This window comes from Papio anubis, chromosome 13 (genome assembly GCF_008728515.1).
Source record: "Papio anubis isolate 15944 chromosome 13, Panubis1.0, whole genome shotgun sequence".
NCBI classification, from domain to species: domain Eukaryota; kingdom Metazoa; phylum Chordata; class Mammalia; order Primates; family Cercopithecidae; genus Papio; species Papio anubis.
The window spans coordinates 63,603,531-63,618,412 of record NC_044988.1 but is presented as its reverse complement, the minus strand read 5'-3'; the positions used below and the strand labels follow the sequence as shown (position 1 = coordinate 63,618,412).

At 49.0% G+C, this 14,882-nt stretch overlaps 2 protein-coding genes across 13 annotated transcripts in view; one reads left to right on the top strand and one right to left on the bottom strand.

Moving 5' to 3' along the window:
• Window positions 1–2,891: 2,891 nt before the first annotated feature.
• On the top strand, window positions 2,892–11,526 carry FAM166B (family with sequence similarity 166 member B). 7 transcript variants are annotated; one of them, XM_017949765.3, is made up of 6 exons: window positions 7,795–9,607; window positions 9,987–10,210; window positions 10,296–10,504; window positions 10,692–10,740; window positions 10,814–11,011; window positions 11,280–11,526. In XM_017949765.3, exons 1-6 carry the CDS (start codon window positions 9,546–9,548, stop codon window positions 11,366–11,368), a joined length of 831 nt encoding a protein of 276 aa, XP_017805254.1. In that variant the 5' UTR covers window positions 7,795–9,545; the 3' UTR covers window positions 11,369–11,526. The 7 variants fall into 7 exon arrangements, with proteins under 7 accessions (XP_021783100.1, XP_031510701.1, XP_017805254.1 ...); XM_021927408.2 differs by lacking the exon at window positions 7,795–9,607 and adding an exon at window positions 2,892–3,483 and having other exon boundaries at window positions 10,814–11,286; XM_031654841.1 differs by adding an exon at window positions 2,892–3,483 and having other exon boundaries at window positions 8,933–10,210; window positions 10,814–11,286.
• The window catches only part of RUSC2 (RUN and SH3 domain containing 2), a 72,117-nt gene continuing 68,699 nt past the window's right edge, over window positions 11,465–14,882 (bottom strand). For 5 of the 6 annotated variants that reach the window (XM_021927406.2, XM_017949751.3, XM_021927405.2 and 2 more), the window contains 5 exons: window positions 14,771–14,876; window positions 14,066–14,112; window positions 12,493–13,312; window positions 12,263–12,400; window positions 11,467–12,178 (listed from right to left, as the gene is read on the bottom strand). In XM_021927406.2, coding sequence (XP_021783098.1) covers window positions 11,977–12,178; window positions 12,263–12,400; window positions 12,493–13,312; window positions 14,066–14,112; window positions 14,771–14,876 — 1,313 coding nt within the window. In that variant the 3' untranslated portion in view covers window positions 11,467–11,976. Of the gene's footprint in view, window positions 12,179–12,262; window positions 12,401–12,492; window positions 13,313–14,065; window positions 14,113–14,770; window positions 14,877–14,882 lie in introns of all 6 variants that reach the window. The other variant, XM_021927407.2, reaches the window with a different exon arrangement.

The window sequence follows — 14,882 nt, the reverse complement described above, 5'->3', positions numbered from 1 at the left end:
AATAAGCATCTTACAGTACTCTTTTTTTCTTCTTCTTTTTTTTTTTTAATTTAAGTTCTAGGGTACATGTGCACAATGTGCAGGTTTGTTACACATGTATACATGTGCCATGTTGGTGTGCTGCACCCATTAACTCGTCATTTACATTAAGTATACCTCCTAATGCTATCCCTCCCCCCACCTGCTCCCCACAATAGGACCCGGTGTGTGATGCTCCCCTTCCTGTGTCCAGGTGATCTCCTTGTTCAGTTCCCACCTGTGAGTGAGAACATGCGGTATTTGGTTTTCTGTTCTTGCGATAGTTTGCTGAGAATGATGGTTTCTAGCTGCATCCACGTCCCTACAAAGGACATGAACTCATCCTTTTTTATGGCTGCATAGTATTCCATGGTGTATATGTGCCACATTTTCTTAATCCAGTCTGTCACTGATGGACATTTGGGTTGATTCCAAGTCTTTGCTATTGTGAATAGTGCCGCAGTAAACATACGTGTGCATGTGTCTTTGTAGCAGCATGACTTATAATCCTTTGGGTATATCCCCAGTAGTGGGATGGCTGGGTCAAATGGTATTTCTAGTTCTAGATCCTTGAGGAATTGCTACACTGTTTTCCATTATGGTTGAACTAATTTACAGTCCCACCAACAGTGTAAAAGTGTTCCTATTTCTCCACATCCTCTCCAGCACCTGTTGTTTCCTGATTTTTTTACTGAGTGCCATTCTAACTGGTGTGAGATGGTATCTCATTGTGGTTTTGATTTGCATTTCTCTGATGGCGAGTGATGATGAGCATACAGTACTCTTATTAGTTCTCATTGTGCTTCAGTTGCTTCTCAGGATTTTGTAGTTAGGCCAATGATAATTCTTTTCTTTCTTTCTGATATTTATGGTTCTTATTAGTTATTTTTGTTTTATGCATTGTCTATAATAACTTTGAATAGTAAAGGTGATAATGAGCATTCTTGTCTTGGTTCTGACTTTTATAAAGTGAAGGACTATGAATCCAACATGCTAACATTCATCTTATGACCATGGCAAACATAGTTAATCCTTCTTAGTACCTTTTCCTGCTAAGCTATGACCCTATTTCAGAAGCTCCCCAGTGACATTCCCATAAGTGACTCTAGCTGATTTGATTTGGTACAACAGATAAGATTTATTTCCCAGTCCTGGCTGTCGTGTTTCTCCTGGATGTAGTTTGATATTGGCTATTCATTTCAAATATTCTTTATCATGTTTATATTCCTGGTTTACTAAAAGTCCTTTTTAAGAAGAATCACAAGTGGTTGCTTAGTTTTATAAAATACCTTTCCAATATCTGCCAGGGTGATCAAATGGCTTTTATATCCTTTGGTTTATCATATGTTAATTGCACTACGAGATTTTCTAGTTTAATCACTGTGGTAGGTCTGGAATAAATCCTACTAGTCTTTTTGTTTTTTTTTTTTTTTTTTAGAGTCTCGCTCTGTTGCCCAGACTGGAGTGCAGTGGCACAATCATGGCTCACTGCAGCTTTGACCTCCTGGGCTCAAGCAATCCTCCCACCTGAGTCAGCCTCCTGAGGAGCTGGAACTACAGGAATGCACCACCACGTCTGGCTAATTTTTTATTTTTAGTAGAGATGAGGTCTCACTGTGTTGCCCAAGCTGGTCTCAAGTTCCTGGGCTCAAGTGATCCTCCTGCTTTGGCCTCCCAAAGTGCTGAGATTACGGGCATGAGCTACCACACCTGGCTCTACTAGTCTTAATGTATATTATTCTTTTACAATATTACTAGACTTGTGTAGTTCATACTGTGTGCCAGACACTTGTGCTTGATGCTGAGGATATAATCATGAACAAGATAGACAGACATGGTTTCTGCCCTTATTGAGCTGTCAGTCAATTCAAGGGTGATTAAGAGCAGAACATTTGCCCCCACTCCCCTCATCTGAACCTTTGGCAGAAATCACTCAAAACATGCTGTCTTGTAGGATCTTAGAAGATCTCAGAAAGGGGACTGGGATCCTTTGTTGGCATCTGCTATAAATTGGAGGAAAGAAGACAGTGATAGTAAGCATCCTGCTTTTTTTGCTGTTGCTAGTTTGATGTTTTGTTTGGTGGAATTTTTTTTTATCTGTAGAACTTGTGTGAGGTTTGTTAGGTATTGAATTTGTTGTTTTGAATTAAGTTCTTGCTAATTTTATAAATCAAGTGGAGTGGGGGTCTTTTGGTACGGGCATCTACTTGACCACTTTTTCCATTCTTTCTTTTTCTTTTTGAGACAGGAGCTTACTCTCTCACGCAGACTAGAGTGCAGTGATGCAATCTTGGCTCACTGCAGCCTCAGCTATCTGGGCTGAGGTGATTTTCCCACCTCAGCATCCCAAGTAGCTGGGACTACATGCCACCATGCCTGGCTGAATTTTAAAAATTTTTTGTAGAGATGAGGTCTTACTGTGTTGCCCAGGCTGGTCTAGAACTTGCGGGCTCAAGCAGTCCTCCCACCTTGGCCTCCGAAAATGCTGGAATTACAGATGTGAGTCACTGCACCTGGCCCAATTCTTTCTATTGTTATTTTATTCAGATGCTCCATCATTTTGAGTTGATTTCAATTTATATTTTCCAAGACAATATTCAATCTTATTGACATTTTCTAGTTTAATTATATAGAGTTTCACTTAGTATTCTTTTGTAATTAAAATATGAATTCCTGGCTGGGCACGGTGGCTCACACCTGTAATCCCAGCACTTTGGGAGGCCAAGTCAGGCGGATCACGAGGTCAAGAGATCGAGACCATCCTGGCCAACATAGTGAAACCCCGTCTCTACTAAAAATACAAAAGTTAGCTGGGTATGGTGGTGCACGCCTGTAATCCCAGCTACTTGGGAGGCTGAGGCAGGAGAATTGCATGAACCAGGGAGGCGGAGGTTGCAGTGAGCCAAGATTGCACCATTGCACTCCAGCCTGGTGACAGAGTGAGACACAAACCCCACAAATTCCCGTGTGCCTGTTTTTAGCCACTTCCTCAATCCATTAAGGGAGTTGTATAGTCTTTCCCTTGGCTAACTTTGCCAGCAGTTTGTTTATTTTGTTGTTGTTTTAAACAGCTCTTATAACAGTTCAATCGTTTTTCTGTTTTCGGATTTATTGGTTTCTATCAGTTTCATGCTCCTGTATTTGTTAACTTCATGATGTTCTTCTTTTTCTAGCTTCTTGAATTGACTGCTTAGTTATTAGCTAGTTAATTTAGTTAGCTGGCTAGTTGCTTTTAGACTCGTTTGCCTGGCTAGTCTGTCTGCAGCCTGTCCTGCCGAAGCCATCATGGTCTGCACACGTGCCCTCCCTCCCTCCCGAGCTGCCTGGTGGCCTCTTCGTCTGCAGTGAGGCCAGGCCGAGAGAGATGAGTGAGGTCCGGATGACGATGCTCACCTGTGTCTGTTTCTCCTTCCTTCTGGGATGCATGGGAGACTATACTTCTGAGTTGCAAAATGTGAACAACTGGTAAGTCTAGGTAAAAGTTACATTTGTCTTGCAACTTTTCTGTAGGTTTGATATAGAAACTCTGGGTAATTCTGCAGCACACTCTGCTTAAGAAATCACTGTTGTAGAGATGATGGGGGATGTGGGGTGTAGAGATTTCCTGATGAACACATGCATACCAGAGTTATGAGGGAGTAGAAAGGAATAGTGACAAATCCATTTGGAAAAGGGAGCGAGAGAGACAGAGACAGACAGAGTTGAGCAGACGTGCAGAGAGAAGCATGTGGCCCCAGGGTGAGAGTGAAAATAGCTGCCTCAGCTCCTGTTCACTTTCAAGTTCTCAATTCTAGTTCCATGAGGCCTAGCTATATGGCAGGCTGTACAGTTCCTTCCTTGGATACCCCAGAAATCTATCCATCCTTAAGATATCCTCTCTTCCTTCCATTCTTGGCTCTCTCCTTTTACTTGGACCAGCCAAAGTAGACAATTGTTTCTTAGAGCAGCTCCCAGTAGAACATTTGTTAGTAATGATATTGACAGTTTATCAGGTGGCAGCAACGATTATGCTTTATTGTACCATTTAAGTTAATCCTTACACTATTAGCATTCTCATTTTATAGAGGAGGGAAAAGAGATACAGAGAGGTTTGCTAACTTGCCCAAGGTTGTACAGCTCATAAGTGATGGAGCCAGGATCAAGCCTATATTCATTTTTTAAAAATTATTTATTTATTTATTTTATTTTTTGAGACGGAGTCTCACTGTGTCGCCCAGGCTGGAGTGCAGTGGTGCGATCTTGGCTCACTGCAAGCTCCACCTCCCAGGTTTATGCCATTCTCCTGCCTCAGCCTCCTGAGTAGCTGGGACTACAGGTGCCTGCCACCATGCCCGGCTAATTTTTTATATTTTTAGTAGAGATGGGGTTTCACCGTGCTAGCCAGGATGGGCTTGATCTGACCTCGTGATCCGCCCACCTCGGCCTCCCAAACTGCTGGGATTGTAGGCTTGAGCCAGTGCGCCCGGCTGGATCAAGCCTATATTCTTAATCATGACGCCAGTATGTGTTTGAGGCTAAAAATTGCCTCTGAATTCATCTTTGATTGAATTCTCATTTATTTATAAAGGATCGTGTATAACTGAATTTTTTTCTTTGCCCCAAGGGTTAAGGTGTTTTTTTTGTTATTTTTTGTGTTTTTTTTTTTTTAAATTTTTATTTCTTTAAGAGACAGGCTCTCGCTATGTTGCCTGGGCTGGAGTGCAGTGGCTATTCACAGGTGTGTGATCATAGCGCCACCCTACAGCTTCAGATTTCTGGGCTCAAGCCATCCTCCCACCTCAGCTTCCCAAGCAGCTGGGATTACAGGAATGCACCACCAAGCCTAGCTCAAGGGAGTATTTTTAAATGTCTGAGTGTTAGGTTTTTGTTGGTTTAGCCTATTTTAAAATTTTAAAATTGTGTTTGTGTGAGGAAATGTGGTTTATTTGTGCTTCTTGGAATTTTTGAGATTTTTCTTCATGGCCTATTATAAGGTCAGTTGTTTTTGTTTAAATCTTCATTGTGGTATTTATTTTATTCTGCCTTTCTCTGTACCTCTGTCTCTTCTTTAAAGTGGTTCAATTACTGAGGTCAGGCATTGTCTGTATTGATCTATAAGGCAACTGTCTAGTAGAAATATTTAATAAGTAGGCTGGGCCGGGCGCGGTGGCTCACGCCTGTAATCCCAGCACTTTGGGAGGCTGAGGCGGGCGGATCACAAGGTCAGGAGATCGAGACCATGGTGAAACTCCGTCTCTACTAAAAATAGAAAAAATTAGCCGGGCGCAGCGGCGGGCGCCTGTAGTCCCAGCTACTCGGGAGGCTGAGGCAGGAGAATGGCGTGAACCCGGGAGGCGGAGCTTGCAGTGAGCCGAGATTGCGCCACTGCACTCCAGCCTGGGCGAAAGAAAAAAACCCCGTCAGAAAAAAAAAAAAAAAAAAAAAAAAAAAAAAAAAAAAGTAGGCTGAATAAATGGATATTGATCGTTGTGGATTTGAAGAATGTTATATACATAAAAAATCCAGGCCAGGCTCACGCCTGTAATTCCAGCACTTTGGGAGGCTGAGGAGGGCGGATCGCTTTATCCCAGGAGTTCAAGACCAGCTTGGACATGGTGAAACCCCATCTCTATAAAAAAAAAAATACAAAAACTAGCTGGGTGTGGTGGCATGCACCTGTAGTCCCAGCTACTCTAGAGGCTGAGGTGGGAGGATCACTTGAGCCCAGAAAGTGAAGGTTGCAGTGAGCTGAGATCATGCCACTGCACTCCAGCTTAGGTGACAGAGTGAGACCCTATCTCAAAGAAAGAAAGAAAAAGGTAGAATAGAGACCAGGCCATTTCCTTTCCTTTGATCCCTCCAAATACCACAATTCCTTGTCATTTCTACTTGGATTCCCTCCACCACACCTCTTTGGACCTCAAAAGCATAGATTTCAATCATCATAATCTTTGGTTTGACACATTCTCATCATTAGTTCATACTTTATTATATTATAATGTATGCATTATAAGTATTTTTTTTTTGATACAGAGTCATGCTCTGTCACCCAGGCTGGAGTGCAGTGGCGCGATCTCGGCTCACTGCAACCTCTGTCTCCTGGTTTAAGTGATTCTCCTGCCTCAGCCTCCCAAGTAGCTGGGATTACAGGTGCATGCCACCACATCTGGTTAATTTTTGTATGTTTAGTAGAGATGGGGTTTTGCCATATTGGCCAGGCTGGTCTTGAATTCCTGACTTCAAGTAATCCACCCACTTCGGCCTCCCCAAGTGTTGGGATTACAGGCATAAACCACCGCACCCAGCCCATTATAAGTATTTTTGAAAACACCATCCCAAACAAAAACTGAAACTTTGACAGTAACATACATCTAACTGTGTGGTTCCCCCTTTCCCACCCCTTTTGTTTCCCACCATCTGAGGTGAGCATTTGAAACCCATGTTTATCATTCCCTTGCTTTCCTTTTATGCAGTTTTATGCTTCTGCATGTATTTTTTAAACTAAAAAAGGTTTTGTGTTGCATGTAATATTTTGGAGTTTATTCTTTTCAATTCTTGTTTCAATTTTGGTGGACTGTTGATTTCAGGAATTTTTTCAAAGGTCCTATGATTTTCTTTTTATTCATCTTTGCAGAGGGGATTTATGTTTGCCTAGGGTTGACATACAATCAAGTGATTGATTTGGGATCTGTGTGAAATTGTATAGCAATTCCTGGTCAGAATCAAAGGCAGAACAGAAAGCTGTAGGCTGCCATTGTGGGGACCCAGCAGGCTGTGTGGACGGAGTGGGGCGCTGTCCTGGTGTTCCTTAATGGACCTTCATAATCTCCAGTTAAATATTTCTCTCCACTGCCACATCCAGCACTGGCCACTGGGTGTGGTAGCTCCCATCAGAGCAAGTTGTGGTCGTGTTACTGTGATGCCTGTTCCTGGAAGGAGGCACAGAGGCAGCAAGCATTCCTGTGGTGCCTCAGCTGGCCCTGTCACTCCTTTCTCAGATAACACCCTTCAGGGATCTAGAAATACTCTTTATTCAGATGGAAACAATCATAGTAACAGGCCATTCTACCAAGGGGATAGGGCTGTTTCTTCATAAGCCATAAACCTAAAACTAATCCTAATCTGTTTCCTAACTTGTGTTTTAACTCATACCTGGATTCTAACCGCCATGGTCTTTTCTGCAGAATGTGTTCTAGTCCCTACATCCTAATGTATACCCCAACTTCCATTCAAACCTTTTCCTTTTTCAATTTTATGAACTCTTTCCCCTGAATCTCTAATATCTGCGCTCCCAGCTCTTTTCCTTCCTCCCATTCCTGCCAAATGCTAACCATGAACTGCTATTTAGTTAGCGCTTACTGTAAGCTGGACGCTGGGGTCATTGCTCATTATGTATCATCTCAGCTAGCTGATATCCTATTCTATGAGATGGTAACATTAGTTTTTCCATTTTACAGATGAGAAAACTGAGGCTCAATGAGATGAATTTGGACAAAGTCCATATCTCTGGTGAAGCTATCTCTAGTGAAGCTAGGATTTGATCTAGTGGTGTTTTTTGTTTCGTTTTGTTTTGAGATGGAGTCTCACTCTGTCACCCAGGCTGGAGTGCAGTGTGCGATCTTAGCTCACTGCAAGCTCCATCTCCTGGATTCATGTGACTCTCCTGCCTCAACCTCCTGAGTAGCTGGGACTACAGGTGCCCACCACCATGCCTGGCTAATTTTTGTATTTTAGTAGAGATGGGTTTTCACTGTGTTGGCCAGGCTGGTCTCGAACTCCTGACCTTGCGATCCTCCCACCTCAGCTTCCCAAAGTGCTGGGATTAAGGGTGTGAGCCACTGTGCCTGACTGTTTTGTTTTTTAAAGCTATGATGCCTTTGGCTCTAAGTGAAAGAAAACTTAAAGTGGCCTTAATAATGAAATTTACTATTTCACATAAAAAGGCTGGTTAATTTCATGGCTCTACATTACCCTCAGGACCCTGGCCTTTCTCCTCCACCATCCATCCTTGATGTCCCCAGGACTTGTCTCCAGGTTAGCTTTCCACAAGCCTTCCACATGCCTGCCAGTGTTCCAGCCTCATGTCCCCCAAAAGTCTAGGGGTAGGAATGGACATCGTTTTGTCTGGTGCATCTCTGTCTCTCTCACTTGCTCTAATTTGATGTGAACCTTTTCTTTAAGAAAAAAGAAACTTTTCCCAGGACGCTCCCCTGCCCCAGCAGATTTCCCCTCATATTATCCAGAATGCCAGAAGCCCGTGCCTAAGCAGTCATGGAGGAAGGATCATGGGACCACGCTTAGACTAATCCAGCTCATTCCTCCAGGCTGGCTCTCCAAGCCTCCCTGATGAAGTTTCTGGCTCCTCAGAAGAAAGGAGATGGGGGTCAGGAATTAGGTATAAGCTGTGATCGTGTCTGTCACAGAATCCCAAGTCTGGCTGTTAAGCTTGACACGCTGCTGCTATTCCGGGCTTGCCCCTCAGCTCCCACCCTCACTCTAAGTCCCCACAACTCTAAATGACACATTCTAAGGCCGTCCTTGGCAGAACAGTGAGGAACATGAAATGTGTGCCTTGGGGCCCAGTGCTTTTGTGCAATTCCCCTGGGGTGTCAGTGCCGTCCTTGGGCAGTGCAGGCATGGTCACTGGAGGTGGAGAGGAGCAGAGCTCTGCCTCAAACGTGGGCCCTGAGCCCTCAGCCTGGCCCTGACCCAACCTCAGACCCAACACTGTGAGTGCAGCTGCACCCGGCCCAGAGTTGGGTTTTAATCATGTTTCCCCCTCCTCTGAGATCTCATCTTCCTGGTCTGTGCTTTTTCTTTTCTTAGAATCGGAATCTTTTTTTTTCTTTTTTAAACAAATTCTAACTTGCCCCGTAGTCTTACCGCCCACCCCTACAACAACTTTATCCTGTTTCCTTCCCTCAACCCCCCACAGCTTTTCTGGCTCCCATGGAGTGCACACTCGGCCACCGTGGCCGGAGCCTCGCAGAGCCTGGCTCATTTGTTGAATGGATGACTCTGATTATAGCAGGTATTCAGTAAGCCACTCTTGTTAAATTAGTGAAAATAAATGATGTTACTCTTTAGAGGTGTCTAGGTTCCTTTTTTTCCCCCATCACCTGTCCTCTTTCACCTCCTCTTTGGGCCCTGGCTTCCCTTAGAGACCCTCTTTCTCAAGGTCCCAGACTCATGAGGAGTGCAGTGTCCACATCTCACGCAGGCGCTCAGGAAGGAAGGAAGTCACTGAGACAGAGCTCAGTGGCCCAAATGGTTTCTGCTCCCTCACCTCACACCTCCTACCTCAGTGCTTCCTTCGGTTCCGGCCCTGCCCCACGAGGCAGGACCACCTTTGTCCTGGACAGACAGACCTGCTAGCCTCTGCTCTACAGTTCTGCCGGCCTTGGCCCTGGCTGTCCTCACACGAGTGCCCCCTCCCTTCTCTCCTCCCTTAGCCCCGCCTCCTTCCTCTAGCCCCATAGCCCTGGACACGGTACACACAGACCAGAGCCTTGGCTCAAAGGCAAACAAAAGGAACTGCCTGGCTCTCCATGGCTGTGGCCAGCACCTTCATACCAGGGCTCAACCCTCAGAACCCTCATTATATCCCGGGGTAAGACTCCCACCCAGAACTCCCCACTTGCTGCTGGGAGTAGGGGTATAAGGTGGAGGAATTAAGCTGCTTAGAGCGTGGGGCCAAGCGGACAGGTTGGTTTGGGAGGCTGAGGTCTCTATGGTGTTGGATGGAAAAGGAGAAGCAAGGGACGAGTGAGACCCCAGATCTGCCCCGAAGCTTTGTGTTGTTCTCTCCATGGGAACAGGGTAACAGCAGAGAGGAATGGTCGAAAGCCCAGGCAGAGAACTTAGAAATGCCTGCTCCAAATGTATACACTGCTGAGTCCAGAAAGACCAGGGCTCCAGAGGTCTCTGCTTCTGCCTCTGGGGATGGCGGGGCAGGACGATTCTGGTGAGTGGGTGAGTCTGTGCTGCAGGTACACTGGACACTGCCCACTACTTCGGTTCAGCATGGGCCAGACCTATGGGCAGGTGACTGGTCAGCTACTTCGAGACCCTCCTGGGCTAGCCTGGCCCCCTGTCCACCGCACACTTCTGCCTCCCATTCGGCCTCCAAGATCTCCTGAGGTTCCCAGGGAGAGCCTACCTCTCAGGCATGGGCATAAAAGGCTCAGCTCCAGCATGATCCCTGGGTACACAGGTTTGTACACAGGTATGCCCAGGTGCCCCTCCCAGGAGCACATGTTCCAAACACTAATGAGTCTTCCTTGTCCCCGCATGCCCAGGTTTTGTACCCCGGGCACAGTTCATCTTTGCCAAGAACTGCAGCCAGGTCTGGGCCGAGGCTCTGAGTGACTTTACTCACTTGCATGGAAAGCAAGGGAGTGAAGAGCTGCCAAAGGAGGCCAAGGGAAGAAAGGACACAGAGAAGGACCAGGTACCAGAGCCAGAGGGGCAGCTGGAGGAGCAGCCAGCACTGGAGGTGGTGGAACAAGTGAGACCAAGAAGCTGGTGGGGAGTGTGGAGGGGTGGGAGTGGAGGCCTTACTGTGTGTCCGGGCAGTGGTGGGGATGGTGGGGGCAGCCATGAGTAGTGTGGCTGTGGGTTCAGGGGATGTGCGCTTGACTGTCAGCTCCGCCTCCCTGGGAGATTGTGTGAGAGCACAGGGGCTTCTCTCACAGGCTTCTCCCTACTCCATGGATGACAGGGATCCTCGCAAGTTCACGTCAGGTGAGAGCTGGGGATTAGGATCAGAGGCGTGGGGAGGCCCCAGGATGCCTTGGCTCAGTGTCCCCATCCCCAGGCTTCACCGGCTATGTGCCCCGCGCCCGCTTCCTCTTCGGCTCCAGCTTTCCTGTGCTCAGCAACCAGGCACTGCAGGAATCTGGACAGAAGCACTCACCAGGCAGTGCCCAGAAGGACCCCAAATATCTCCCCCCACTTCCCAGGACATACCCTCAGAACCTGGGTCTTTTACCTAACTATGGGGGCTATGTGCCAGGTGAGAAGAGCCCCCAGGGAGGCTTTGGGGACTGGAATGTTTGTGTGGGTATGGGGGTGGGGTGGTTTGTGGGGGTTGGAACTGATAGATATGGGAGGGCTCAGATCATGTGGTTCAGCTTTATCATTAGGCAGAAAAGGAAACTGAGGTAGCTACCCAGTGAGGAGTTCAGATTTTAGAGGGTCGTTTGGAGGTCTAGCCAACTGGCTGAGAATTAAATGGCTTTGCCATGCCACTGGCTACACATGACACTCTCTTGGCCACACAGGGTATAAGTTCCAGTTTGGCCACACATTTGGCCATCTCACCCATGATGCTCTGGGCCTCAGCACCTTCCAGAAGCAGCTCTTGGCTTAGGCCCCTGGATATCAAGTTCCCTTCCCTTTTCATCCTATCCCAGCCATCGTTTTGGAAGGGAGAAAGGTGGGTGGGAGGAGCATAAAGAGAAAATGGTCTGGAGGCTGAGCACCTTTTTTATTAATAGGTATAATAAATAAATAAATACATAAACAGACGCCTGGGCTCCTCCTCCCTCTTCTGATGACCAGGCACTGGCCATAGCCTATTTACAGCTGGGGGGCTTAGGGATCTGGCCCCAATACTGTTACCCATCCTCATCTCCACCTGGCCTAGGGAATCCTGTAGATGGCTTTCTAGGCCACCTGCCTCCAGGGGGACTTGCTTGTCTTCACCCATGGAAAGGTTGACCCAGACGGGCCAGGGAAATCCTGGCAGCCCAGTGCTGCGTCCTGTCCCTCCTTTCCTGGGTGGAGGTCTGGACGAGGCCACTGGGGCAGTTAAGGGGGCGTAATTAATACTGAGCACAGGGAGCAGGTGCCAGCACAGGGATACGTGGCCCCAGCTCTCAGTCTACTCTGCAGCCAAGCCAATGGCTTGGGAAGGGCTCTCAGGCTCTGAGTCTGGGGGTTATGAGGGTCCCTGAGGCCACCAGCATGCACAGGGCCTCAGTTTTGGCTGCTTCCAGGGGTTGGACTTGGAGTTGGGGTCAATGTCACGTAGGCCAGGGGCACCAGGCCAGAGTCAGGGCCACGGCTGCAGCGCAGCCAGTCTCCTCCAGCTTGCCCCAGCACTCGTAGGATGTCTCCTTTGTGGAAGCTCAGCTGTCCAGGGCCGGTGGCCAGGTGGTGGCACAGTGCCTGCACCTCACTGGGGAAACAGCACATGGAGGTCAGAGAAACCCCATCAAAAGCCAACTGCAGTCCCTCAGCCCTTCCATTTCCCCAGGCTCACCATGGAGGGCTGGAGGGCAGGGCTGGAGAGTGTGGCTCCTGCAGGCTCTCTTTGGGCTCTGGCTCCCGGCGGGCACCCACTGTCTGTGCCACTAGTTGGAACATGGACTTGTCCAGGCTCAGCCAGTCCGAGGGGAGCCTAGGGACAGCAGCTGGACTCAGGCTCTGCCCATGCCCTGGCTTACAGCAGGCTCCCTACTCCCTCCATCCCTACCATGGGCAGGCTCTCACCTGTTTGTGGGCCGGGCCTCCCGCTGGGCTTTTCGGGAGCCAAAGAGGTGTCCCCACTTGATGCCTCCAGGTGAAGGCTCTGAGGCCCCTTCCTCATTTTCTGCTGGTGGGGCAGCAGGCCCTTCCCTCTCCCGACTGCGCCTCAGCTCAGCCAGCACAGAGTCAGGGGGGCTCCCCATCCAGAAGGGCCAACCCCTTTCCCGGCCCAGGGCCTCCTCAGAGGCAGGGCAGGCCTCAGCCCCCTCCACTACTCCCTCTCGGGGTGGTGGAGCCTGGGGAGGCCCCCCACCTCCTGCCCCTTTCTTTTTCTCACTGCTGCTATTGCTGCTACCACGAGGGAACCTGGAACCCTCAGTGGAGCCATCAATGTAGACCTGGGAGCTCTGCATCAGCTGGTACCACCAGCCGGCCTGCCCACCTCGGGCCCACCTGCCACGCCCTGAGCCCCCGGCTGCCTCTGCCACCTCTTCTGTCTCTTCTTCCTCTTCCTCTTCTCCACCTTCTGAGGCACCCACGCCCTTCACCCGCTCCCCTTGGGCTGCCCTGTCCATGTCTCCAGGGCCCTCCTGGCCCCGGGCCCGGGCCAGCTGCAGCGTGGAGTGGGCAGACAGCAGCAGGTCCTGGGACACCCGCAGCAGTTCCTTGTGCTGCCGCTGCTGCTGCCCACTTTGCAGCAGCCGGTGCTGGAATAGCAAGTCAAGGCTGAAGGGCAGCAGGGCCAGGGGCTGTAGCAGCAGCAGCAGCTCCTCAAAGAGGCTGGGACACACGGTATGAGCTGCACTCAGGAAGCCCCAGGGCTGGTAGTGGGTCTGGATGATGTCTAGGGGAAAAGAGAGAGGGACTGATCCACACAGAGAAGCAGAGCCTGGCCCAAGTGGGACTTTGAAAGACAGCCTGGGCAGAGCTGTGGCAGACAGCGGCGCAGGCTGTGCACCAGTCAACTTGCATGTACTAAGTGTAAACGCTGCCACCCACAGCTGTGCAGTGCCTAAACCCTCCAACCCCAGGCGGTGGCCCTGAGTTTAGAGGAGTGAGATGCTGGGATTCCTGGCCACCCTGACTCCCAGATTGCTGGAGTATCCTGCTGGCTCCAAGGTTTTTTGTTTTGTTTTTGAGACTGAGTCTCACTCTGTTGCCCAAGCTGCAGTGCAATGGTGTGATCTCGGCTCACTGCAACCTCTGCCTCTCAGGTTCAAGCAATTCTCGTGCCTCAGCCTCCTGAGTAGCTGGGACTACAGGCATGTGCCACCACAGCCAGCTAATTTTTGTATTTTTAGTAGAGATGGGGTTTCACTATGTTGCCCAGGCTGATCTCGAACTCTTGACTTCAGGTGATCCACCTGCCTCGGCCTCCCAAAGTGCTGGGATTACAGGCCTGAGCCACCGTGCCTGGCCCAAGGTTTTAACTCAAGCAGAGGCTGGGGAAGGCCTTGGGTGGAAGCCTGAGGCTCTGAGGATGAACGCTTGTGTGGTCCCCCTCCCCACCTCCAGCAATGAAAAGAGCTCTTCCTTCCTCTTTTGTGCCTCTGAATTCTGACCCATTGAGTTTGACCTGCAGGGTTCTGGGCATTACCTTCGTGGTTATAGAGGTGATTAAACCAGAACTCCAGGGACCGGATGCTGTAGGGAGACAGATGAAGACAGTTGAGTCTTGTGTGAATACAGCCAGATAAGGAGACAGATCCAGGGGGTCAGGCACAGGAAGAATAGGTGAACGCACCCTTCCATGGCACGATTCATTTCACCTAATTCCAGAGAGTCAGTGGGGATGTGTGGAGGGAGATGGGCATGTGATTTACAAGCCAATTGCTTCCTCCTGGAGTGGAGTCAGCCTGCAGTAGACCTAAGAAATCAAGGTGGCTACTGTGTGAAAGTACAGGCAGCTCAGGGCCAAAGGAGATGGCCTGGGCCCATACCTGAGAAAGCATGTTACTAGGATGTGGGTCCCAAGGTGGACTTAGGGTCAAGCAGGATTTGGAAGTAGTGCTGGAATGGAGAGGATCAGGGTTTACAAGGTCCAGAGAAATTAAGAAACCCGACTAATTTCCAAATAAGTCAGATTACAGATTTGTAAAAGCAGCCCACGCTGGTGACCAGTGTCAGAGTCATGGGCACAGTGGGAAGGCAGTGACTTACTGAGAGGTCATAGCAGGCTGGGAGGACCCTCCAGATCCACCCTTTCTGTCTGTCCAGGGAGTTGGTTCCTTGGCACAGGCAGAGCCCGGGGGTTGGGGGCAGAGCAAGTTGTTTAGGGGATCTTGCCGCTCTGTGCACTCACTTGAGCAGGCCGAGGATGAAGGCGTTGAAGCGCATGGTATGACTGGTGAGCTCTGGGAATTGGCTGACTTTGTTGTAGAGGCCATGCAGGACCTTGGTGGATGGGCCTGGGA

Excerpts from the sequence above, each read along its gene's own strand:
- FAM166B (XM_031654841.1), top strand. The coding sequence starts at position 9,877 with ATGTATACACTGCTGAGTCCAGAAAGACCAGGGCTCCAGAGGTCTCTG. Across the intron at positions 10,211-10,295 it reads CATGATCCCTGGGTACACAG|GTTTTGTACCCCGGGCACAG; the intron begins GTTTGTACACAG and ends CCGCATGCCCAG. Across the intron at positions 10,741-10,813 it reads TCCTCGCAAGTTCACGTCAG|GCTTCACCGGCTATGTGCCC; the intron begins GTGAGAGCTGGG and ends CCCCATCCCCAG.